The sequence below is a fragment of the Salvia hispanica genome, chromosome 4 (assembly GCF_023119035.1).
Source record: "Salvia hispanica cultivar TCC Black 2014 chromosome 4, UniMelb_Shisp_WGS_1.0, whole genome shotgun sequence".
Classification (NCBI taxonomy): domain Eukaryota; kingdom Viridiplantae; phylum Streptophyta; class Magnoliopsida; order Lamiales; family Lamiaceae; genus Salvia; species Salvia hispanica.
Window position 1 is genome coordinate 33,199,022 of NC_062968.1, and position 26,441 is coordinate 33,225,462.

At 34.2% G+C, this 26,441-nt stretch overlaps 3 protein-coding genes across 3 annotated transcripts; 1 reads left to right on the top strand and 2 right to left on the bottom strand.

Annotated features, from left to right (window-relative positions):
* The first annotated feature begins 5,842 nt into the window (after window positions 1-5,842).
* On the top strand, window positions 5,843-8,549 carry LOC125223411 (receptor-like cytoplasmic kinase 176). Its single transcript, XM_048126546.1, has 6 exons — window positions 5,843-6,211; window positions 6,662-6,996; window positions 7,188-7,323; window positions 7,437-7,579; window positions 7,664-7,787; window positions 7,873-8,549. The coding sequence occupies exons 1-6, from the start codon at window positions 6,154-6,156 to the stop codon at window positions 8,316-8,318; spliced, it is 1,242 nt and encodes a 413-aa protein (XP_047982503.1). The 5' UTR covers window positions 5,843-6,153; the 3' UTR covers window positions 8,319-8,549.
* A 2,355-nt stretch (window positions 8,550-10,904) lies between these two features.
* LOC125223412 (expansin-A6-like) lies at window positions 10,905-12,929 on the bottom strand. Its single transcript, XM_048126547.1, has 3 exons — window positions 12,753-12,929; window positions 12,365-12,689; window positions 10,905-11,468 (listed from the first exon to the last, which is right to left on the bottom strand). The coding sequence occupies exons 1-3, from the start codon at window positions 12,895-12,897 to the stop codon at window positions 11,159-11,161; spliced, it is 780 nt and encodes a 259-aa protein (XP_047982504.1). The 5' UTR covers window positions 12,898-12,929; the 3' UTR covers window positions 10,905-11,158.
* Window positions 12,930-22,308: 9,379 nt separating this feature from the next.
* LOC125223830 (RHOMBOID-like protein 1) lies at window positions 22,309-25,399 on the bottom strand. Its single transcript, XM_048127127.1, has 6 exons — window positions 24,909-25,399; window positions 24,541-24,704; window positions 23,392-23,555; window positions 23,041-23,300; window positions 22,837-22,963; window positions 22,309-22,743 (listed from the first exon to the last, which is right to left on the bottom strand). Exons 1-6 carry the CDS (start codon window positions 25,211-25,213, stop codon window positions 22,621-22,623), a joined length of 1,143 nt encoding a protein of 380 aa, XP_047983084.1. The 5' UTR covers window positions 25,214-25,399; the 3' UTR covers window positions 22,309-22,620.
* Between the last annotated feature and the right edge of the window lie 1,042 nt (window positions 25,400-26,441).

Genomic DNA, 26,441 nt, shown 5'->3' on the forward strand with positions numbered 1-26,441 from the left:
TGTAGACATGTCAAATGTATTGTAAAATTTAGGGAGATCCTAATCTGATACTCCTCCCTAACTCTGGCCCACCACCCACCTCTCTCTGTCTCACTTTCTCTCTCCTCACTACAAATCAACTGTGCATTTCCCAGAAAGCTCCTACTACTATTCTACCTATACTATTCAACCCTATTTACAATTGATTAATTGGAAATCATTCTTAGGCTGTGCTATATTCAGAATAATTTGATTGAGTCCTACTAGTATAACTTTATTTTACAATATTCACATATGGACAGCTTTCACTTCTAATAAATTTTTATGTTTCTATTCCCTTTTTCCGTTAATTATGAATGGACTATTGACAAAACAAGAAATTAAGGGTCGTACCAATTAAACCAACACAGCGTAGATTTAAACCTATATACTACTCCTACTATAAAAGAAAAAAAAAGATTAGAATTAATTTTACACTCTAGAATGAGAGAGGAGGTGTGATATTGGAACATCAAAGAAGATTTTATTCTCCAAACTTTGAAAAATTAAAAAACAAAAGTGTACTTCAAAAGTGGACAAATCAAACACAGTTTCATAAAGTAGTGGACAATGTAAATCGGGTTATTTCAAATTAACACTTACAACGCTCAGACTGCAGATTTTATAGGGATCTGTGACAGGGAATTCTGAGGTTTTAACCAAACAACCCCTATCCCCAACCAAAGAAAAAGAAAACAAAAAAAAGAAAAAACAGCATTAGCTTATACTAGTAATTAATTGCACATAAATTATATGGAGTACTGTGTCAAAATAGTACTAGCTCCACTCTACTCCATAGTAATGATGGCGTTTCTTTTCGGTATGAAAATTAAGAAAAATTGTCTACGTGAGTTAAGTAAAAAGAGACTACTCCATAGTAATGATGGCGTTTCTTTTCGGTATGAAAATTAAGAAAAATTGTCTACGTGAGTTAAGTAAAAAGAGAATAAAGTGGAAAATAAAAAAGGTAGAAAGATAAAAAGAGAAAAAAGTAAGAGATACTAAAGTAGGTGTGAAAAAATGTGTTGACTTTTATTAAATAAGGAAATGACTCTATTATTATGGAACATACCAAAATAAGCCAATGACTCTGTTACTATGGAACGGAAGGAGTACTGCTATTTTTTTACCGTGATTTGTTTATTTGTTGTGGTTTAGTAGTACTAGTAGATTATTTAGATAGTTTCATGGTGTTATTGGACATTGACAAAGTTTTTGAAGCATGTTTTATAATGGACTATTATAAATAATTAAGTGAAATCTATTCATATGTTGGATATGATTTGTCTTAGTTGCATCTTTGTAAAATCAAACATAAGTTATAAGATGAATAAAAGAAAAAACCAAACTGCATTTCAGAAAAGGTAATTTGTCCGTAATGACTAAACTTTCGCCAAATTTCTGATTTTGCACTCCAACTTCAAAATTTGCATGTAAATTATCAAATTATTGATTTATTATAATTTTGCAACGAAACTATTTATTTGTTTGCAACTAATCAAAATTTTAGTGATGATATAATTTGATGACTTGCTTACGTGATTATATTAGACATCAATCAAAACAATAATATCGTATTATACTAGTACGTTGATCAATTAATTTCATTTGTTGAATTAAAGTTTATATTAAGCTAAGTTAGTGCTAAAATTTTATTAGGTACAAAATTAGAACAATCAATAGTTAAATAGGAATACTGTATAGATAGATATTTAAGCTGATCTATAAAGCCAGAATTTAAGAAAATTTAAGAATTTGCAACAAATATCGTTTAGAAATTCCAACTACATTCATTTGAACTGAGCCTTGAAGATCAACTTTGAAGGTGTCTAAAGGCCCATTTATGACCCAAAAGTAAGGCCCAGCTCAATACGAAGCCCAACATTGGCGCGGACTTTTTTGGGTTATTCCATGGTTTAGATATTTGTTTTATTCAAGTTTGGCTCACTGCTTGTAGATTTATTAGGCAGAAGCTCAACATTTTTTATGATATAACTATGAGTTATGTTTGGATAGGTTTGTGTTAAAATGATAACACCTTTTAAAATGACACCGTGACATCATATATACAGTAATATTATAAACGTTACACAACAATATTATAAACGTTACACAACAATCTATAGATTGTTGTATAGTATGTCGGATATTGCTGGCCGAGATAATTTGTTGTATAAGGTGTAGCATATTGCTGGCCGTCTTTTTTTTTTGCCACGTGGCAACTTATTATTTGATTGACTAGGAATGGTGGTATGGTATTATTTTAAGAGATGGTGGCACCCTAACACTCCCCTAATAAAAAATTCATAAGTAATTAAGTATATACCCTCCCGAGAGAGTTAGAGAGATTCGTGGAGTATTTTACAAAAAATTAGGAACGGACCTATTTTTGCTATTCAAGGGTCATTGGTTGGTTGCCATTTGACATCCAAATACTGATCTTCGTATTAAAGATGACATTCAAATACTATTCTAAAATTACCATTTGTCTTTGTTGCTAAAAGAGTTTCGCGTAAATACTCTGCACACCTCAATCGGAGACCGTAAGACAGAGTTATGATTGTTTTATGGAGATTGCGCATAAGTAGTGTTAAACCACCAGGTCAATCACACCCAACGACCTACTGACTTAATAGACATGACTCCTGAACAGTCCCATCATATCGTTGGGTTCAAACCCATCGGGTCGCTGCCAAGTCCAAACTCGTTTTTGAAGATATTTTCATCTTTTTTTTGTACTCCATTATTTTGAGCATTTAGTATAAATACCCGGCTAGGGTTTCTCACAATGCAGTTGTTGACTCATTTTGAATATGAACATTGAGCACCATACTTCATTTTTGAGATTTATCAAAAACGTTGAGGTTGCAGTGTTCTTTTGCCGTGACTAAGTTCGATGTTAGGTATGCTTGCTAGTTTTTGTGTTGTTTATTCTATGGAGTCATTTGATTTTTGTTTTAGTGATAGTAGTTTTTGGATTGTCTTGATTATTTTGGAAAAGATTTGAGGTTTGTCATTCGATTTTTGTTTAAGTGGAAGTAATTTTTAGATTGTCTTCGTTATTTTAAAAAGGATTCGAGGTTCAAATAATTAATCTAACTCATAACACATTTATTAAATTTATTTAATATTTGCAACAAGTCCTGGACATTTTAGTTTGGAGAAGATTCAAGATCCCAATCATTAATAATAACTCATAACACATTCATTCGAGGTCTCAATCATTAATATTCTAACACATTTTTCTTATCCTTCCTTATTATTACCATTATAATTATTAAATTCTTGTTGGATTAATTGAATAATTGCAAGAAGAAGTCTCGCACATTATATTTTTCTTGAATCAACAAAAGTCATATTTAAATAGCAATTTACATTGCATAAATTGGGCCATACAAACATAAATAATCCGTAGGGCCATACTAACTTATACTACTATTATAAAGTTAGTTTTGTTCTAGATGTTTGTTTGAGGTGGAATGACGTGGCAAATTGTCTCTTCTTTGATAAGTTTTACTTATTAAACAAAGTTGAGGGGAATATATATACTGGGCAGATTTTGTTTCTTTTGTTTACTCTTTACCCATTATAAATAAATTTCGTTGATTTGAATTCTCATCTAGTACGAATCCTATCGTATTAATATTATGCTATTTCTGTGCAGTCACATGCCAAGTATGAAAGTTGTTCATCAAATGCTAAATATTTATCTGGACATCACGTTCCTAAGTTATAGACTTGTAGGTTGTGAATCAATAAATTAAGCAACTCTTTAACTTTTGATATTTTAGCTTAATAGTTATTGTTCTTGCTCATTAGTGACACTAACTTATTAGCTAAACCGACCAAATCTGAGCTTCATAGCATTTAGCTTATTAACTCATTAAGTAAATTAGCTCGATAATAATTAACTAGACATGAATAACAATAATAGTAGTAATAATTAATACTTGTACTTTACTGTTAAGTACACCATTTAATTGATTTTATTTGTTATAGAAAATAGTACTGTAATAAATATATTTTGTTATTGAGAATATATTTTAAATATAAACCAAAATTTAGAGATCAGTTTTGAGTTTAATGAAGCTGGTAATCAACCATAGAAGTATTTTGTAAATAATGTAACCTTTTTAGATGAATTTATCAACAAAACACGATAAATATTCTCAATCAAATTCAAAATAATCGGACAAAACCAATTTTCTTTTAACACGATAAATGCAGATATATAGTATAAGAAAAATTTAATAATCGAACGAATTGGAGTCTAACAAGTTATAATTAAAAACCAATATGATAATTAATTAGAAAATAGATGGACAATTTTGAGTTAGTATTGAAGAACTGATGTTCCAAGAATTGTGTAAATATAGATTTTTCAACCATCATCCGAAATAGAGTGATTAAATAATCACGTCCAATATCTATAATTTATGTGGTCATGTGGACACATTTATATGTGAGCAGCGTACACACATAAAATAAAAAAATAAAAACATGTAAAAATGAACATCAGCGCAAAATTGGGGGGATGTGATGTTTTTTTTTTTTTTTTTTTAAATAGTTTCATATTTTGAAAAAATAATTATTCAAATCCCTGTGTGAATACGAAAGCCTTATTTTTTATTGCATCAAATCCTTTACGCATAAGCAAAATCTTTTACTGCATTACATAAATTAGCCAATTTATACACACGTTTAACTCAAGGAGTATAAATTATATACCATGTAAAGGGAAAAAAATTCAATCATTTTATCTTAGAAGACATTTCAAATGGAGTAGAAACATAGACAGCACAAGAAAAGTAAAAACCAGCACTTACACAACTTGAAAGAAGAAATTACTTCTTAATCAAAGTGGCCAAGAATAATTTTTCTTTAATCATTATAAAATATGTACTTTAAGCCCCACTTGTAATTTAGTTTGTCATATAAAAATGGCCCCAAATCACGATCATTGTGTTCCAATTGATTTGAAATCATGATAATACAAGTTTTAACAACATTTTCAAGAGAAGATGCTAAATCAAATGAAATATGTCATGAACATCACGTGCTATATAATTTGCCTTATCAATTGTTGTTAAAGGTCAATTTGCATCCACAAATGTCATGCGAAATCAAGCAAGTTTAAGGTAAATCTGGTGGGGTTTACAAATATAATCACACCATATGCAATTATGAGTATCTTTTTTCCCTTGGCAAGGAAAAAATCATAGTAACTATTACTACTACTAATTTTGTACTCGATTAAAAAGATATTCATAAAATTTGAATTGTTTCCATTTAATCCAAAACCTGTTCACTTTAACAGCCACGTGTTACTTTTGTCTCCTTTTAGCTTTATTTAATACGAATCTGGACTGTTATAAAATCTAATACAAATTGCATACAAACCTAAGACTAAATTGAAGAATTCCATACAATCATGAGTCAGGTCTCACAAACCCTCCAACATTATTCAATACAGATAATAACTTTGAAGACTCGACTTACGACGCATTTTGCCAAAATATCCGAACATTAGATTTCTGACTTGGCATACTCGTAGCCATCGAAATTATTCCAAAAATATGAATTATGTAACGATAAGTTGTTTTGATAAATTCAACGGCCAAAATAGATTAACAGAACACACTAATTAATTGAAGCATAATAAGTTAAATTGTTAATGGAATGCGTGAGAAGATTACATTGAATCGAGATTACAAGAGTCAAGACAAGATTCCAGTCAATTTTGCAAGCCATAAAAAATGTCCAAAAATGGCGTCTTCTTTATATCAAGCCACGAGCTTCGAAACTACACACGAAAAGTCTAAGTCACCCCTTTCTTTACAAAGATTGCATCTTTTGCTATCCATCCTTCATTTATACATCCCCTTCACCTAGAGAGAGAGAGAGAGAGGTGGGGGACTAAAAAAAGCTACCACAATCTTGAGAGATTATTGGTATTAGATCTGCTGCTGGTGAATGAGCTTTGCTTCCTCTCTCACAGGAAACAGAGCTGAGCTGCTTTGTGGGTTTCTCCTTTTTGTGCTTATTGTGAATAAGAAAGTTAAAATCGAATCTTGAATTAGGGTTTTGAGCTTGCTGGGCTATCTCAGTCAAGCTCGTATTTATCGAGGGATTTCGATGGGGATTTGCATGAGCAGCCAGATTAAGGCTGAAACTTCATTTCAGAGTGGTACAGGTACATTCAGGCACATCCTTTTTACCTTCCCTCTTTTAATTATCAAATCGAATTCTGGTAAATGAAGATTAGTAGATTATTCAATTTTGAAGCTCCCTCACTCTAAAGCTGAAAGCCATATTTTCGAATTCCATTATGCTCTGCATTTGAGATTTCATCTGAAGCTCAGTTTGTAGAAAATTTATATATTCGAGAAAGAAAAAGAAGATTACACTCCATATTTGGCTATTTCGGAGAAATCAACAACACAGGGGCACTCACTTTTTTTTGCTATTGTATAGATGGAAATGAGTAAATTCAGCTTGTTTTACATATATATGGCTTATTTCGTGCTAAAAGATCTGATTGTGGAGTTCCTAGAAAGGATATGGGAACAGTTAGGTTGATGTTTTGAGTTTTGGTGATAATCTCCTTGAATACTCTTAACATTTTGGCTGTGCTTGGCTGCAGATGGAGGTCTCACTTCCTCTAAAATGGTTAGTGGGGATGGGACAGACTTGAGTAATTTAAGTGCGAAAACTTCTTCAACCTCCGTGCCTCCAACTCCTCGGAGTGAGGATGAAATATTGCAGTCCGCAAACATGAAAAGCTTCACACTCGCTGACCTTAAGGCGGCCACAAGAAATTTCCGCCCTGACAGTGTGATCGGGGAAGGTGGCTTCGGTTCTGTTTTCAAGGGGTGGATCGACGAGCATACGTTTGCAGCAGCTAGGGCTGGCTCTGGTATAGTAATAGCTGTTAAGCGACTAAACCAAGAGGGATGGCAAGGACACACAGAATGGTTGGTATGTACACTTAAGCCTTATTTTCGTATAAGGAAGCAATATTTGTTGTGGGTGTGTTTAGAGATTCTTGAAATTCAGGGAATTCTGCAAATGTATTTGTCTTTCTTGTAAATGTACTTAAAGAGGATAGTTCGTGTTGTTTTGAGCATTAACTTTTATCCTTTCATTTATGTGTGCTTTGACGTTTGCAGGCTGAGATAAACTATTTAGGACAGTTGCGCCATCCTAATCTCGTGAAATTGATTGGTTACTGCTTGGAGGACGACCACAGACTTTTGGTGTACGAGTTCATGCCAAAGGGTAGTATGGAGAATCACCTATTCAGGAGTGAGTGCACCATTACCGAGCAGTGATAACCCTACATCAGTTTTCTACTTTCATTTATCTCTTATGTTCTCGTAAATCTACTGATCGATCGTTTCATGTTAATATTGATCTAGGAGGTTCTTACTTCCAGCCACTATCGTGGAGCCTGAGAATGAAGATTGCTCTTGATGCTGCAAGGGGGCTTGCCTTTCTTCATAGCGACGAAGTGAAAGTGATATATCGGGACTTCAAGACTTCAAATATCCTGCTTGATTCAGTATGTGGTCTCACGACAGTTTTTATTGCTTCTTGGTGAATTTGAGTCGATTAGTTGGTTATTGATGCTGTTTTCTTATCACAGAACTACAACGCTAAACTTTCTGATTTCGGGCTGGCCCGGGACGGGCCAACCGATGATAAGAGTCATGTCTCCACCCGAGTTATGGGAACTTATGGATACGCTGCTCCAGAGTATCTATCCACAGGTAGGGGGATGTTGAAATTGTTTCTCTTTTTATCAATGTATTACTCTAACATAAGCTAACGAACCGATTCCTGTTTGTGGAAAAGGTCATTTAACGGCCAAGAGCGACATATACAGCTTCGGAGTTGTTCTCCTTGAGATTCTATCGGGGAAGAAAGCAATAGACAAGACTCGTCCATCGGGGGAACACAATCTGGTCGAGTGGGCAAAGCCTTACCTCACGAACAAACGTCGAGTCCTTCATGTCCTGGATGCTCGTCTCGAAGGCCAGTACTCGTTGGACCAGGCTACAAAAGCGGCCCAACTCGCTCTTCAATGCCTAGCCATTGAAGCCAGGTCGAGGCCGAATATGGATGAGGTTGTGACGGCTCTGGAGCAGCTCCAGGACTCGAAGGACGCCTCGAAAAACGACCGGAAACACCACCAATTGAAGATACGTTCGCAGACAAACAGTGAACCTAAAACGTGCAAGACCAGTGCTCAAGAAACACGGAAGGCGACCGCCTATCCGAGGCCATCGGCCTTTGTATGAGGCATCAGCACCGGGCTGTTTCTACTCGATGGAGTTTGTTTTAGACTGTACAGTCGTGTGTTGTTATAGATTTTGTGATGCATGTGTTTGTATTGTAATCCTATTTGAGTTCTATGATCAGTTTTCATGGAATCTGGAAATTGTTGTTGTAATCTTTGGCGAGGTAAGAACTGAATTTTTGATTGGGTGGAAAAAGAAAAAGCAGTGAAATGTGTTGCTCATTTTTTATAAGAATGTTGTTTTGTACAGTGGGAGTACATATTCTACTACTATTCACTAAGGAAGTCCAATAGTATTACTTGTTTTTTCATCAATTATTCTAAAATAAAAAAGAAAATTAAATAAATAAATCGAAATGAAGGAAGATTGTAACGATTATTAGGATAAATAAAATTATATTGTTGGAAATTAGTTTTGGAGTGTTTTTTGGAATGAAATACTCCGAAGGAGGCTTCAGCCGAATATAATCAGATGGCCATAGCCCCCCTTTACTCTTTATAAACACTTAATTAATTATAACATGTTGTAGTAAAACTAAGAAGCCTAGAAAATTGATAAGGGATAAATTCTTAATCTAGAGTAAAGATTCACATTTCTAAGATTGCGGTCTGCGGAGGTCATAGGGTTTAAGGATTGATTAATAATTTAAATCGGATAATACAATACATCCGCAGCGGTGGCGTCCGTCCATCCGTCCGTCCGTGCCGCTGAGCACGAGCTCGTCCGTCCGCCGCTGCGAGCTGTCCGTCCGTGCCAGCGGCACGGCGCTGCTCTTAGCTAAGAGCATGTCCGTGCCGCTGAGCAGCCTTACGTGGCGGCACACGATTGGCCAACGGCAATTTCGTTTCTTTTTGTAATTTTTTTTAAAATTTTGAATTTAATTTAAAAAATCATTTTTTTAATTATAAAAAAAATATTTTCCCACTTTGCAATAAATTATATCCGTTTTCTACACACTTTTAATTTATTTTTCAAATTTTCACCCAAAAAATCACTTTTAATTATGTACTTTTATTTTTTAGAATTTTAATTATGTATTTTTTATTTTTTAGGATTTAATTATGTAATTTTTATATTTTAATATATTTTTATATTGTAGAAATGTTTTTAGTAATTGAAGTATTTAAATTAAATAATAGAATAGTGGGACCCTTGAGCTTGTCCTTGCGGAAGAGCACGGATGTGGGTGTTGTGCTCTTGCCTAAGGACAAGGAGTAAAAGTGGGTCCGGGCCCACCTCCGTGCTCTTATTTAAGAGCACGGATGGGGATACTCTTAGTAGTATTTTTAAATAGAATAAAGGCCAAAATTGGACCTGAACATGTGACCATTTTATCTTTTTGGTCCTAAACTTTATCTTTTGGATTTTTGGTCCTGCACATATGGAAATTTGGTCATTTTGATCCTCCGTCAATAGATCCGTTAAAAACTAACGGTCAACCCGATTTTGACCAAATTAAACTCTTAATTCTGATTTTTAATTCACTAATTAATCTCCTAATTAGTTTAACAAATATCCATTTAAAATTAGAATTAAAAATAATACTAATTGACGGAGATTGGGCTTCGAAGGATAGCTGCCCTAATAAAGCTTCATTTTTGGATGCGGAGAATGATTTGGAGCGGCGGAGTTCAGGGATGAAGGTAGTGGTGGGTTTCAAGGGCTTGGGCTTGGAAGTGGAGGAGAAGAGGGATTTGATTGCGGCGGCGGCGTAAGAGGGGCGGCGAGAGGAGGAAGAAGTGTTGGAGGAGGAGCTGTCGAGGGTTGTGAGTCGCTCGCAGAGACAGGGTGGGCAAAATCCGGTTAATTGCTCGATGTGATATTTATTAAAATAATTAGGAGATTAATTAGTGAATTAAAAATCAGAATTAAGAGTTTAATTTGGTCAAAATCGGGTTGACAGTTAGTTTTTACGGAATTATTGACGGAGGACCAAAATGATCAAATTTCCATATGTGCAGGACCAAAAAATTCAAAAGATAAAGTTTAGGACCAAAAAGATAAAATGGTCATATGTTCAGGACCAATTTTGGCCTTTACTCTTTTAAATAATGGGGCAATAGAGAGTAAAATAAGTGTTATGGCTAGCAATCTAGCATAACCCCATTTAAAATGTTAGAGATCCTGTGTTAGTTTATTCGAAAATCTCCCGCAGTTTTTTTATTATTACAATAGTAGCCTCTGGAAAAAAATGAACTTATACCTTTGTAATGAAAATAAGAAAATTTTATAATTAAATAAATGCACAACCGTTAATATTTTTAAAGAGACAACATGAAAATTGATTGATCCATCCAACATTATGTATTCAAACAAAATTGCTCAGTACTTTATGATGAGTAAATAACATTTTCTCAGAGATATTGAAGGCATCCGTCAACAAATACAGCAGCTTTGAATTGTGTAGGCAGTGATATGGTTGAGCCTTCATCTTTGTGCCATTATATAATGAATTATTACAATATTAAAATGATAACTTGAATTAATGATTTGTATCAAATTTAGCGTCGTACGTTACAAGCATGAAATAAACCAAACATTTATTAATTTTCCAAACACCTTACAACAATAAAGAAAAATAAAAAATTATAAAAAGAAGAAACATTTTTTCTCCTTACCAATATTGTACTACTACATTATAAATTTATAATCAGAAGCTGCGGGCTACATCTATTTTTCCCTGCAGCCGCTTCAGCCTCCACACACTTTACTTCATTTATACTTTCTTCTCCACACATTTCCTAATAATATCTTTCTTCTAGGGGAATAGCGAAAAATAGATAAAGACGGAGGACTCCGTTGCAAATTCCAAGAATTCCCAACCATTTTTAGGGTGGTTTTCAGACCCTGAAATTCTTTCCAGAGAAGGTCTGGCCGAACTGCCAATTAGCGGGCGCCACGTCGAGAGAGGTGGACGAGCGTCGGTCGCTGCCGAAAACTCTGAAGGAGAGGGCCTGGCCCACAAGATTGGCGCTGGATTGCCAGTTTTGCCCCCAGTTACGGCTCATGGCTATCCACTGCATGTTCTTTCCCTTGATGCTCACGCGCACGATATCCCCTGCACCCGCAACGTTGGTGACCAGAACCAGGTTGAAGTAACGGAAGCCGTTGATCGTGAATCTGATGCCTCCTTGCTTCCTGCACGGTATCCTGCAAAACAATAAACAAGTGATTAAATAATTGAGAAATTATTAAAAATTGATGGGAGACATAACGGAAATTGAATGAACAATAACCTCCCCTAAAAAAGGTAGGTACAACCGTACAATGATGCAATGACCAATTTGTACGAGTTAGTTGGGAGGACAATAACTTAAAGTAGTTGTGGGTGTATAGCTTAAAAGGGTATTTTAGTAATTTAGGTATAGAGATGCCGTCCGACACAACAATTTGTGTCAAAATACATTTACAACAACAGCAAATTTCATACACTAGCAAAACTGAGAATCGTCACGGACATGGCAATGTTGCATGTATGCTTACTAGAGGGGCAAAATAGTCCATTCACGTCACCGGAAACCGGAATAATGTAGCAGTAAAAAGTAGGTGGAAGGGATTCTGTTAGTTTAAAACTTAAAAGTAACTACTCCTACCTAGAACCGACTAGTTTATAGCCCAAAAAAAACATTTTTTAGTACTCCAACAAATTAATTATAATTCGAAGCTCATGGAAAAATAAACATATGTAACAAAATTGAATTCTAGGAGTACATTTTTGGGCCAATACTAGAAATCATTAGATTTAGCTGAGGAGAAGTGTGAATATCACAAGACCAAACTATGAAAAAACTTGTTACACTGACAATTATTCACAAAAGCAATACGAAATCACATATGGAACTAAATCATTTTAAGAAACCATTATATTTTTGAAATTGTAATTAACTAGGCATACCAGGTGTCAAATAAAATTTTTATGTAAGTTTATATAGTTTTCACCTAGAAAACGACATTTCTAATTTAGCAAATAACACTAGTTATGAATGTAATAGTAACATAATAACATGTATGTATAGTAAATAAAAAAGTAGGCAATTAGATTATACCGGCGGAAATTGACGGGAACGATGCCGGCGCGGTACTGCGCGATCTTGAGGAACATAGGCATGGCAAGGTCGAAGTGGGTGCGGGGCGGGTTACACCAGCCGCCGTTATCGTTGGGCAGGGCAAAGTTTGGCGGGCAGAAATTGGTGGCGGTTATGAGGATGGAGGGGTTGCCCGGGTTACAGGACTTGGCGTCCTGCGCCGCGTCGCACTTGATCTCGAAGCACGCCCCGCAGCTCAGCCCGTTGTTGAAGAGCGCCGTGCTCAGCGCCGCCGTGTTGACGCCGTACCCCTGGCTGTACAGGTTGCCGTACCCGCACGCGCCGCCTGCAACATAACAAAATTTGAGGGAACCAAAAATGAAAATAGAAATGAAATGTGCGTAGGTACCCATGGTGCCGGAGGCGTCGCTGCCGCCGTAGAAGGTGGCGTGGGCGGGTTGCCAGGGGGTGCCGGTGTAGACGCCGGGGATCCTGGCTTGGGCGGAGGTGAGGAAGCAGAGGATGGTGGCAATGCAGAGGAGAAGAGCTGCCATTTTTGAGCTGGAGAGACCTGGAGGGTTTTGGGGAAGGAGAGGGGGCTACTTATGGTGGAGGGAACAAGGCAACAAGGGTAGGGGCTGTCATTTTTTCGCCTTCATAAATGCCGCCCCCTTTTTATTATATCATCCAAATTGCAATTCTACGGCGTTTCGGTGATTTTTTTAAAAAATTATATTCAAGGAGTAAGGATATTCGTTTATTAATTGGAATCGGGTCAATTTTGTTTATCACTGAACTCGGTCAATTTTGATTAATGGAGGTTGGAATTTATTCCAATTTCGGTATGTCCTCATTAATGAGAGTATAGTTATTGTTAAAAAGTTTGATTAGACTCATAAGTTTCTGAAATGAATGATAAAATGGCAACTCCTAATATTTGACTCACATTGAATTCGCGCAAACATATAAACTTATTATTCATATATGGACTAATGTACAAAATGCGCACAAAATATACCACTAATCCTTCTCTCCAAAATATACCACTACAGAGGTGGACTACTTTTTTTTAGACACTATTTAGAAAAAAAGTAGTACTAACTGGAGCAAAATATTTTAGGAAAGAGATAAAGCAGAGAGTAAAATGAGAATAAAGTATTAGAGCTAAAGGAAAGAGATAAAGCAGAGGGTTAAATGAGAATAAAGTATTAGAGCTAAAAGTAAGAATGAGTAAATATTTTTTATTTTTAACAAAAATGAAAAGGACCGACTTATAATAGGATAGTCAGAAAAGAAATATGACTCACGCGTCCCCTTATCGTGTGTGATCCTAACTATGTAAGAAAATGTGATACAAAGACGTTATTTATGTGACAAATAACAAATGTATAGCACGAGATTAATGACATAAATATAATCGAAGCGATGACACAATATTCAAATGGCCATGGCCTCTCAAATATTCTACATATTCTATTATAAGGGGGAGTGATCAATTGCTAACTCATTATTTAATTGCTAACTACAACTAATTTAAGGTCATAGGATTTTGGATGAAAATGTCAATATAGTGTTTCGAAAATATCAACACAATGCTTTGAGAATGTCAACACAATGTTTTATGAATGTTAACTCATGGCTTATATTGACATTCTACATGTATTATATTGACATATTTTATATAGTATGTTGACATTTTCTGCTATACGAAAAAATTAAAAAAAAAATTGAATTCTTTTTCAAATTTTGACGTCGGAACATATGCATGTAGGATATCGTTGGAATCCTTATAAAATTATCTTTAATTTGATATATGTTATATGATAAAGTTTTGGGATTTCTTTTAAAAGTTAGTTGTAACTAATTTTGTAGTTAATTGACATTAATACCTCTATTGATATTTTTTGGAATTAATTATATGGCTTTATTGACGTTTTTGTTGATCGTATTGACATTTCGGGATTGATAATCTATGCCCTTAATAATTTGAATATCTCATGGCTACTATTATTTAATTATAATTAAAAATATGTGTTGAGTTAGCAATATAACACTCCCCTATGATAAGATCATATTTTAACTTAAGAAAAATTACATTCTGTATACTCAACGCGGCGTAGAAGAACAATTTTAACCAATAAAACCACCATGATTCAGTTCGAAAACTTTTATTGTGGTAGTCGATTTTTTTGTGTAGACAACTAAGAGCATTAATAACAATGATTTCCAAATTTATTAAATCTAACCAACCCAAATTAAGTTCCAAAAACAAAGAACGCGCAAGGTAATAAATTTTACTGAAAATGGGCCCATCTCGTTAATACTGAAATTTTAACAATTGTTTTACAAATTAAATTGATTCACCTGAGTATTAGATTAATCGGATTAGGCAGCACTACATTTACTCTCCACCAATCACAACTGTTTGCTGCCTTTGCGAAAAAGGAAAGCCATCGATACACCCGGCTTAATTCACATTTCCTCTGCCCTTTCTTAGGGGAAACAATGTATATTGAAATATAATAGTAATATGTTCCTCACTAAAATACTTATATTGGTTTTTAAGAAATAATAATAATAATAATTAATTCATGTAATATACTATGTTCCACCCCGTCCCTTCAAACTTCAAACTAATATTCCTTTTATAATAGTACTATTTATTATTATCCATGCACACTGCAAGCCTGCACGTATGTGATAATTGAATTTGGTATGACGAAATATTTTACGTAAAACAAAACGCAATAATGAAATCCAACTGATTTCATAAACCGTGAATACTATATATAATCGTGTGTCGCAAATAATACGAAAATAGCGTCACATCAACTGCATTGCAGAAAATCATGTGCACTCAAATGCCTAGGGATTTTAAAAAATTACTAATGTATGGTATAGTATATAAATAAAAAAAATGGAGTTCAATTTGGTACTACTTTAATTTGGAAGCTCCAACTATATGATAAGCCCACTCCACATGCGAACCGACGATATGATCAATTCTCAAAATTACTATTGTGCCCCGTCGATTCTCATTCTCAAACTGCCCATGTGCTGCTTTTATTTACTGGTCAAATTGGTAATTAAGTATTGTTCATCAATATAGTATCATTATTACTATGATTTAACCTCGAAATACGCTAGAAAGGCCAACTTATTGAATAGTAGTAATTGCTTTAAAAAAATACTAGCAATTTTAATCTTAGACAAATCGTATACATCATTACAATCATAGGGCTGTATCGATTTGTAGCAAAATATGCATGTTTGAAAGTAATTATAGGATCGAAAGTTAATGTGACGATGTTTCTTCCACGCAAGCGTTCAAATATTTATGATTTTTCTATATTACTACAAATGAACGTATTACTATGTAATAATACTTAAAAGTAAGTCGAAAATAAAAAATTGGGTGGTGCTAGTTGATTACTTGATTATATGTATTTATTACTAAATTATCAGTATTAGGAAAATAACTCGATCTAATGACCGTTTGTGGAATTCATATTTGTTATTCTTTGCCACAAGAATATTTATAGCGCGTTCATCTCATTATTAAACCGCCACTAATTGAATTTTGCAAGATCTAGTGTATGTTTTGGTCGTGTATTTTATTTTATTAATTTATACAGCTTATAACAATAAAAATCATACTAATAATGATAATATTCAGAGAATACATTTTGCGAGGTGTAGTATTATATACTCCCTATTTATTTTTTAAATATTAGTACTAACTTTTCTATAATCTATTCAATTTATGTAGTAGTATTAGTAATTAATTTTAAGGCCAAGTGCCACGAATGTTAATTTCGTTTTATAGCGATGTATTATATGAGACCTAACTATCTCTTATCACTAAATAGAGTATAGTTTTGGACCTACAATGTTATCTCTAATTAAGTATAGACAAAAAGAGAGAATATGGTTTATTTGGAAGCATAATTTCCACTATAATCAATTTGCCCATGGTTGTACTCAACCATCAAAATCCAATTATACCCAATTATATTAGGCGTAATGAAGAGACATTAATGTGGTACACTCGAATGGCCACACATTTTTTTCTACTATAATTCAAATTCAAAGTTGACAAATAGTCAAATACTATGTTGCATTTATTTTAATTCTAATACCTCAAAATTAATATCCACGGCATTAATTCTACAAATCATTTTAAAAAATAGAGTTCGATTAATTCACTTTTTTTACAACTTCAGAAACATGAATAAATAACAAACCATGCTTTGATAATTTACATAATTTGCAATATTAATAGAAAATTTCAAGACATTAAAATGAAACGAAATATACAAAACAAAATAAGACATAATGAAGTTAGATTGGTGAAATAAAAATGGTGGTGATACCGTTGGGGATGGTGGAAGAGCATTTAAAATAGGCAGGCGGATCTAAACAGGCAAAAAAAGATGATATTGGCAAGATTTGATGAGTCATTCTATTTAAATTTACAAAATTCATTGGCCATGCTAACACATGTGAACTGCCCACCAAATTTGCTCCAACCCCTATCCTTCCCTCCACGTTTACACATGTGAATGTGTATGTCACCCCCTATTCTAAAATAAAATTGTTCTCATTTTGCAATAATCCATTTATAATCTCATACATTAAATACATGATGACACGTTATACTATATTTTAGTATGAAAAAGAAAAAACTATCTTTTGCTATTTTTGGTTAAAATTATCTTTTGACACACGAAGGGTTCATTTCATATCAATGCTATTTTTGGTTAAAAGTATCGAATTACATTTTTTGTTAATTTACTCATTTAGTACTACATTTTTGGTCAAATTCATGGAGATCCAGATCATTGTTTGTTATAGTTTTGTTTGTAGTTTACACATGCTTTTTTTTGTGTGTGTGTGAGAAAATACAAAAATTACTTATTAATCTCAAACTGATCGATTTTATGGTCAATGAGTGCAAGTGTGCCACTTGAGTTACTATCAGCTAATGATTATCACATGCAGGAGTCAGAATTTTCAAATTATAGAGAATAATTATAAAGATAAAGTGGTAAGTAAGCAAGAATTAGAAAACAAAATGATGTATACACAATATTTTATTGTTTACGGCTTTGACCATTCGAGAGTACGTTATCTAGTGATCAAATCACAAGCTAATATGCAACTATATTGTTAATGTTAGTTTCTTCATACACAATGTATGTATATTGTACGTATTACTACTAATTTATAGGACAAAATGAGTATATTTCACTTTCTTAATAGTAAAAAGTAACGAGGACCAAAGATTTTCTAGTAAACATATTGAATCAAATGATAAAAATAATACGACTTTGGTATATATCCTAAAATAACAATCTATCTTACTATCTTAGTATATAATGGATTAGTGATTATATTATCCTATATTGTTTTTAAAAATATAGGCGTTTCATTATATAAACAAAATTATAATTGAAAAATGAAAAATGGAGTACTAATTTCTTCATTCCTTTGGAACAAATTTGATTCGATGGAGGCTGCATGTACTTTGATTCCCAATGTCTCCGTACCACTTCATTAGCAAAAATATACTGTATTATTTTACCATTATTTTGACAACTATTTTAAATTAGTGGCCGGTGATATATTATTTTTGTAATTAATACACTATTTTACAATAACTTGAAGTTGACTTTAGTCAGAATTTACCTTATTAATATGTGCTCGTTATCATTCGCTATAAAATACAGAATGCGGAGTCTGGGCCATCGATTGGTAATTCAATTCGAAGTATCCCCAATAAAAAATAATGTCAAGTACAAGCCTCTCCAATTTTTATTTTTATTTTTTTATTTTAGTTCAACATTCAGGTGTTGGTACCATACAAATACATACTCCACTTATCTGTTCAAAGAGTGTACTACAAAAACAATTCATAGACAATTGAATAATCGTGAATTTTAATATCGTAGATAGTCCTTAGACATATATAAGTATTACATATATAGTTTGTGTTAAAATGACAATCCCTCTTAAAGTGACACCGTGACACCACTTATACAACAATATTATAAACGTTACACAACAATATTACAAACACTACACAACAATCTATAGATTGTTGTATAGCGTGTCGGATATTGCTGGACAAGAAAAATTGCTGGATAAAAACCAACAAATTGCTGGCTGTCTTTTTCAGATTTTTTTTAATTTTTTTTGCTACGTGGCAGCTTATTATTCGTCCACATTTATAAATGATTGGCTAGAAATGGTGGCATGATGTTATTTTAAGGGGTGGTGGCATCCTATACAAGTATTACATTTACATTATCTCATTATCTATTTTTCTTCGAATATCACATTCATTGTTTCTCTTTCATTCTCTCTTCACCATTTATCTTACCCTCTCTCTCCCTGCATCTCATCTACAATATCCATTTTTTGAACATATGGGCTCAATGTTATTTATTTTTCAATAATCACTATAAGTTGTTACAAGGGGCATATTAAATAGTCATATTTCAAACAAGTAGTGTCACTATTGTAATTCTTGACTTTGTGATTTATTTGATCGGTCAAAATTGAATGAAATCTGTTTGTATATATATATTTTTCTCTTCATGTTAAATCTTTTATATGTAAGTGGCTTCGACCAATCCATGTCGTCGCCCAGTAGTAAGCTTCCCTCCATTTAAAACTTCGACACGTTTGATTAATTCTTACACATAGACATAGGAGACATAGGGGTGTTCGGTTGCCAAAATTAAATCTCATAATTAAATATGTATCATGTTTGGTTCATAAGATTGAACCCTACAATTTAATCCTAGATGGATAGTCTCATAATAATTAGTCATAGTCTCCCCTCTCCAACTAAAATAATCCCACAACTTAATTCTAGATGAATAGTCTCATGATTATTAGTCATGGCAACCGAATGCCACCATATATAGTTGTATAGGAGTACTATCATTTAGTTCAATGCTTTCAAAAAATAGATAATTAATACTCCGTATACGTTGTTTCGAGATTAATATGGAAAACCCAAGTGATTACTTTGATTTTCTGAAATGCAGGAAATACGTTGATATAAAAGTGAATCTCATTTATACAAGATGAAAATCGAATTAAAGAGCACTACAAACATAATAGTGAGACATCGCGTCACCTATTTTAGTAGTATCACTAAATTAAATTTGCAAAAATAACTGCACACACATTGTTCGAAATTTCTCCATAAATCCATAGCTACATTCATATATATACTTTGTGCCTTGGACAGGACCGCAACACGTGATATATATATCTTGCATATTTATAACTACTAATATGCATTTAATATAAATAATGTTTTGATCTCGTATTTTGTTAGAGAGCGCCCGCCCTTCGTGCGCTGCGGAAAACGTGTAATTATGAGACATGTCACGCGATTTTCTTATGCTCAAGGCCATTCACAATGGAGTCGTCCTAGACACTGCTCCATTGCACGGAGATGCGGCCAACCGTTCTACCTTCTTGTGGTGTGAAGTCGGGCCCAGAGGCAGTTCTCCGCAGGCGACAATAATAATTTGATTTGTTTATTAAATTATTTTTAATATTCTAAATTTATATCTAAATACACTCATTTCTTATTCATTTTACACCCGTTTTATCATAATTCCCAAAAAAAATCGAGATTTTTAATGGAATAACTGATTTTCTACTTATTTTAGGGTTCATGAGAGAGAGATTGCGGCGCCCTATAGAATGACTCAAAAATTAGGGGACGGATGCTACCAAGTCTGTTATAAATTGTCAGAAAATTATGTCTGTGTAATTGGATCTCTATTATTTTAATTCATGGTCTATGATTGAATAGCAAATTGAATGGCTCGATATGCGAATCTACTTTGCTTTAATAAATATTTAGGGCTTATTATTGAATTATTGTCCCAATTTGTATATATATAGTAGTGACTTCATGTTCCAAAATTATAAAATTTATAAATATAATTTGTAGTACTACTATTTATTTGTGTTATACATTTAATTATCCGCATTAAATTTAGCGGCCATCTGAATCAAGTTCTTGATGTTTTTTTTTTTAAAAAAAGTTTAAAATCTTTAAATTTATTACATTCATCAGTAGAAAAAAGGAAGATTATAATTTTGAAAGGGACAAAAGAAGAATAGAGAACAAATCCCTTGTGAGACTGGCGGAATAATTTCAGCTGTTTTGTAATCTTTCAACAAATGGAAACAACTTACAAAATTTAAAAGTATCCATTTGATAAAAGTTGAAGCTCAACTTTGCCGCCCAACAAGGTAAAAACTTGATACGAATAGAACAAGTTCATGGACAATAATTGATTGAAAATTCGATATAATGCTACAAGTATAATCTATTAATTAAAAGAAATTATTAATGAGACCTAATTTAAGAGACAAAGATATTACGAGACATCATAAAATTGTCTCATAAAATATCTTAGAAAGATGTATTGAGTTCAAACTTCAAATCATGTATGCGCGGAGTTATTGGATGCCAACTTCATGTGCTCGAATAACACAACACTCTCCTTAGCAGGGACGGATCTATATTAGCTTCACAAGGAGCAAATGCCCCACCTCAAAAAAAAACATTTATATTATTTTGATGATTAATTTTAAATTTTTTTGAAATATCCTTTATATATGCCCCTTCTCTAATCCTTAAAATATCCTTTTATATATTTTTGGCCCATCTCTATAGAATTCTTGGCTTCGTCCTTGCTCCTTAGTGAAAGGTCTTGGGTTTAAATCTTGTCTCCATGTGATACTATACATTTCGGTGTAAAAACTAAAAAAATGAAGGAACATATATGTAATTTCAATCTAGGCTATATTATATAGCCGTTCCGTCGTAGGTATAAATGTATAATAGCAGTTGTTCTTATTAACTACACAAGTGTGTTTTTGTTGCATTCTCTATTATTGGAAGAGCAAATTAATTGTAACTGGGATTTCTGAATTCAACGACTACTTGCATATTTCAAAATAAATTTGTTGCGACCACAACATGTCACATTGTCGAAATTCAATACTCTCCACTACTTAATGCCATTGGGTTTAGCTAGTACACCGAGAATCACTAGTTTTTAAAACTAATTTTTATGCTCTGCAAATTGCTAAACTTAATTATGATATAAAAATTCTGATGGAAAACATTTTTTTGCATTGGGTTTAACGTATATAGATAGAAGGGAGTGATCAATTGCTAACTAATTAGCAATCTCAAACTAAGACTAATTAGTCATTAGATTAGAAGATCCAGTGGTTGAAATAATGCCACATTAATTATATTTAAATTAAGAAAATTAATAAATAAAATTAGAGGGTATTAACGTCAATTATTAGTGGCAAAAGAAGGTATATTCAAAATTTTCCAGTAATACAAAAATGATGTGGTATGAAAAAAATTTCTCCATTCACTTTACAAAAAACTAGCCTAAGACCAAATAACATTGTATAGCACTCGCGGATACATCTATTGGTGTATGGCTTAAAGCCCCTAGCACATATATTTTGTACAATATCATATGTTGTCCTTATTAAATCAGCTTAGAAGCAGACCATTTTTCAGATAAGGAAGCTGAAACAAGAGAAGTAGAAGAAAAATTGTTGCAAAAGATTAATTTGAGAGAAAGAAAATATCAAAGGTGAAGAATAAAAAGTAAAAGAGAAAAATCAAAAAATTATCTTACATATTTATAATTTTATTTCAATTACTGATTTTAAAATATACTACTACTGACATAATTATTGTGAGCAGGCTGTTGTACTGATGTTGTCACATTGATATAGATATTGATATCAAAATGTTACACGTCAGGTTTTCTTGAAGTGTGGAAAATATTCGTGCAAGCCAAAAATATGCTAGAAGAGCATCCGCAATTTATTTTTTTTAGATGAAGGGAGTATGTTTGAAAATCTTAGTCAGCAAAAACGTAAATGGAAATTCAAAAACATAAAACAAAAATGTTATAGTACATAAATCTCATATGCTGAAACTCTGCCTTGGTAGAACCAAAATCTACTCCGACAAGATTCACACACAAAAGAAAAGTCACATTTCATAAAAACAAGATAAACAAATAAACGGACTACAGCTGTTAATTTACAAAGAATTGCATGCAATGAGCCTGACGAGTAACGGCTCCAGCCAACGAAGCGGCAGCTCGTTTTCGATATATTTATGCACAAAACAACAGATCCATCAAACTGTATAAACACCAGTGAACCTGAGAGATGAGACGACGGCCAATGGAGGAGCCATCCGATCACCGACAGAGCTCTGCGCACAATCCTTGAATTTGACTCTGTGACGGATTGAATAGTGTATACGTACTGTTTCTTCCGTTGTTTGAGCATGTTAAGGTGTACTCGTTCCCAATCGATACCGCCTGCAGTTCAACAAAAGATTTATCATTTACCAATACAATAAAATTACAAGACAAGCGAGCGCCATTGGAGAGGGATGTCGGGTGGCTCCTCACCTGACACGAGATGGGTTCCGTGTTGCAGCTCCATCTTGAAGTGGGAACGCAGCTTAGGTAATGGCACCAGGAGCAGTGATCGTTTAGATCGACACCACGGAGAAGCAGCACCATCCCCACGGTGAACCTACATGGCACACGGGATAAGACTAAATAATGGAGGTATTTATCGGAAAAATTTGGATAGAAAAGACAGATGCTTACCCAACAATGAGAAGGATCAGTGAGAGCACCCATAGCACGTACTGGTAAGTCTTAAATTTAGCACCTGATGATTGTGAAGGGTGCCCAGCAGGGCCGTATCTCCGGTTAACCCATCCAAAATGCGGGCGGATCAGAAATACGAAACCAAGAAGGAAACCCGAGAGAAACCCTCCAATATGGGCGAAGTTGTCCACGTGCGGGAGGATTCCCACAGCTAAGTTGATAGCAATGATTATCACGAGGGTGGTTAAAGCGGCAAGCTGCATGATCATTTTAAGTTGTGAACGACCATGTGTCAGCGAAACATTGAGACTTGGATAAAGTTTAGTTGCCATTGGATAGAATCAGTACCTTGTTAGCGTATATGGTCCAGTTAACAATTAGCTCTGCCAACATTCCTCCCAATAAACCAAACAGAGCACCAGACGCCCCAACAGATATATTGCTTTGGATAAAGAGAGCGGATAGCACACTTCCACCCAATCCAGAGATGAGATAGAGGAGACCGACGCGCACTGTAAATATCGTTCATAACATCATGCCTTATCAAATATTAACAAATAACTACTAATTTTTAGAGGAAATAGGGTGCCTTGTTGCTGAAACTCGATATATATCTAAGTATCCAAGTACAGAACTGGCATGTGTTTCTAGTGAAGGTATGGCATGATTATGATGAAGAGAAGTCAATGGAACGAACATGATCACATAGGTTTAATATGGAAAGCACAAGACATCCGTAGCACATGGCTATCTAAATTAGAAGGACGGGGGATATAAACCAACATGTGTAGTGAATAGGCCGAGTTCAATATGTGAAGCACAAGACATCCGTAGACCGTAGCACATGGCTATCTAAAATAAAAGGATGGGGGACATAAACCAACATGTGTAGTGAATAGGCCGAGTTCAATAAGTGAAGCACAAGACATCCGTAGCACATGGCTATCTAAATAAAAGGATGGGGGACATAAACCAACATGTGTAGTGAATAGGCCGGTTTCAATATAGAAAGCACAAGACATCCGTAGCACAAGGCTATCTAAAATAAAAGGATGGGGGACATAAACCAACATGTGTAGTGAATAGGCCAAGTTCAGTGGGCGAAAGCTATGTACAGCTACAATTATACAGCATTTAATACAAGTAGATGATGATAACCAACTACAAGTAAATATTGTTGCAAGTGTTGATGATATAATTATCAATCTGTCAACCTCAGCCTACAGGGACAAGTCTGCCGATCTTGATAGAGATGTGAGCAAATGCTATGGCACCCTAGAATTGCAAAATAATCACAAGTCCTTTACTTCCTATAAGGCGATCTGGAGGAAGATCCGAAGATGCAATTCAATGATGCAAATAATACATCCTCACACAAAGATGACAATAAACCCTGTCTTTATCAAGTACAGTGATGCTGCTACATTTACTCTATAGACAACTAAACATGAGCATCATTATCATAAACAGAGGGATGAATTGGTGTTGTTGACTCACCAAATCCAAATTCTTGCTCGAGGCGGATGCCAATAACTATGAGGCTCAACATGTTTGCAAGTAAGTGAAAGAGCCCACCATGTAACCACATACAAGTGATGAGGCGCCACCCTTGGTGTCTATCCACAACTCTACTCACATCTAAAGCTCCCATCTTCAATAACCTAAACCACAAGATCGCTCTTCAAATGTCAACCATCAATTATGAATCCATACTTATGCAAGTCAGCCAAGTCTTATCACAGATTAGCTCCAATCCAAGTATATAAACAATTTTCCATCATTCAATTACACAAATAAACCACTTTTCTCACCAAAACCCTAGTAATCCAAAATTGAAGCAACAGAGCTCAAATTAAAGAGCTTACGCCGAAGACGACGGTCCAAGGAGGGGGTTTTCCTTAAATGGCTGAAAAGAAAACCTTCCGAGAAATGGAGCGACGCAGGAAAGGGAATTTTTGGGGCAATTGTTGACATACATGGAGATGACGAACATGACTATGTTTGCGACGACGAAGGTGGGGATCAGCCATGAAAACCATTTCTTGAAATGTTTCACCTCCCTGAAGGGTGAGGCGGGGGATGGAGATTCCAGTGAGGCGGGATGGATGGTTTTGCTGCCGCTCCGCCGCGCCTGGCCAAGCATGGGGGCGGTATCTGATACGGTGGCCATCGGCAAGGGGTTGGTTTTTAGAGAGAGATGATTAGGTGAGAATGGTGGTTGAGAGAAAGGGGATTAGGTTAATTGACGAAATCATGTATGATGAGAGAGATTGAATTTGGTCTTTTTCTATTGGAGTAACTTTTTTGCGCGGCGGCCTTCGCAAGGAAAGCTGTAGCTGTAGCTGCTCATCTTCTTCTTCTTCATCAACTTTACTTTTTCTAATTAATTGGTTGTTTTAGTTTATTAATATTAATATTAATATTTAGTTTGAATTTGATGCGTTCAAACATGGGTTTTATTTTCTTCTTTATCTTCAACTTTAGGAAATTGTTAATTTTTGCAGATTTTGTTGATGATGGTAAGTGGCGCCTTATATGCCTCGAATGCCGGAGAAAATCCCTAATCAAAGAATATATTCCATGAGGATTTCATTTCCAGATTACTTTTCTAGTATGAATAGATGAGATGTACCACATTTTCTCATAATTAAGTTTTTTACGCAACTATTAAAAATGAAATACGACATTAAGTATATATGCTAAAATAACAATATGAACATTTATATACAGAAAGAGGAAATAGTCCTCATTGTTAAACTATTTACTCAAATATTAAATTAGTACTATAAGATATTTAATGGTTGATATTCTCAAACAATTAGCTCCAATAATTGTAGGCATGTGTATTTCTTATTCTCTCTTTCACATATCACTTTCTTTCTTTCTTCTTGTTAAACTTTGAAGATCCATTGAGAAGCTCATATTTCTTCGACTCCTAAAAAATACGTGTAAAATGATCACCGCATCATCGATGTTATTCTCCCGATCCTAGAGCATTTTGTGGTGCCACTGCACTAGGCGCCTACTAGGCGCCTTCTGCCATTTCATATATACTCCCTCCGTCCCAAGATAAGTGACTTGTATTCCTTTTTGGGGTGTCCCACTGTAAGTGACCTATTTCCATTTTTAGCAAAAAGTCATCTCTCTTACTTTATTCTCCACCTACTTTATTCTCTCTTCTCTCCTCTACTTTTCCCTCTCTCATACTTTACTCTCTCCACTTTAACTTATTTAAATACCATTCCTTAAATCTCATGCCCAAAAGAAGTAGGTCACTTATCTTAGGATGGAGGGAGTACTATTTTTTATTAGCATTAAAACAAAAATGCAAATGAATAACGTAATTATAATATTCCATTCGTCCATAAAATGTTATCCATGCTGTATATTTTCTATTT

Bases quoted from the DNA above. Each gene is read 5' to 3' on its own strand.
- LOC125223411 (XM_048126546.1), top strand. From the start codon at position 6,154: ATGGGGATTTGCATGAGCAGCCAGATTAAGGCTGAAACTTCATTTCAG. The intron at 6,212-6,661 runs GTACATTCAGGC...GCTTGGCTGCAG, and splicing joins TTCATTTCAGAGTGGTACAG to ATGGAGGTCTCACTTCCTCT. The intron at 6,997-7,187 runs GTATGTACACTT...TGACGTTTGCAG, and splicing joins AAGGACACACAGAATGGTTG to GCTGAGATAAACTATTTAGG.
- LOC125223412 (XM_048126547.1), bottom strand. From the start codon at position 12,897: ATGGCAGCTCTTCTCCTCTGCATTGCCACCATCCTCTGCTTCCTCACC. The intron at 12,690-12,752 runs GTACCTACGCAC...GTTATGTTGCAG, and splicing joins CGACGCCTCCGGCACCATGG to GCGGCGCGTGCGGGTACGGC. The intron at 11,469-12,364 runs GTATAATCTAAT...ATTGTTTTGCAG, and splicing joins GTTCCCGTCAATTTCCGCCG to GATACCGTGCAGGAAGCAAG.
- LOC125223830 (XM_048127127.1), bottom strand. From the start codon at position 25,213: ATGGCCACCGTATCAGATACCGCCCCCATGCTTGGCCAGGCGCGGCGG. The intron at 24,705-24,908 runs GTAAGCTCTTTA...CTTGTGGTTTAG, and splicing joins CTTGGACCGTCGTCTTCGGC to GTTATTGAAGATGGGAGCTT. The intron at 23,556-24,540 runs GTGAGTCAACAA...CGATATTTACAG, and splicing joins CGAGCAAGAATTTGGATTTG to TGCGCGTCGGTCTCCTCTAT.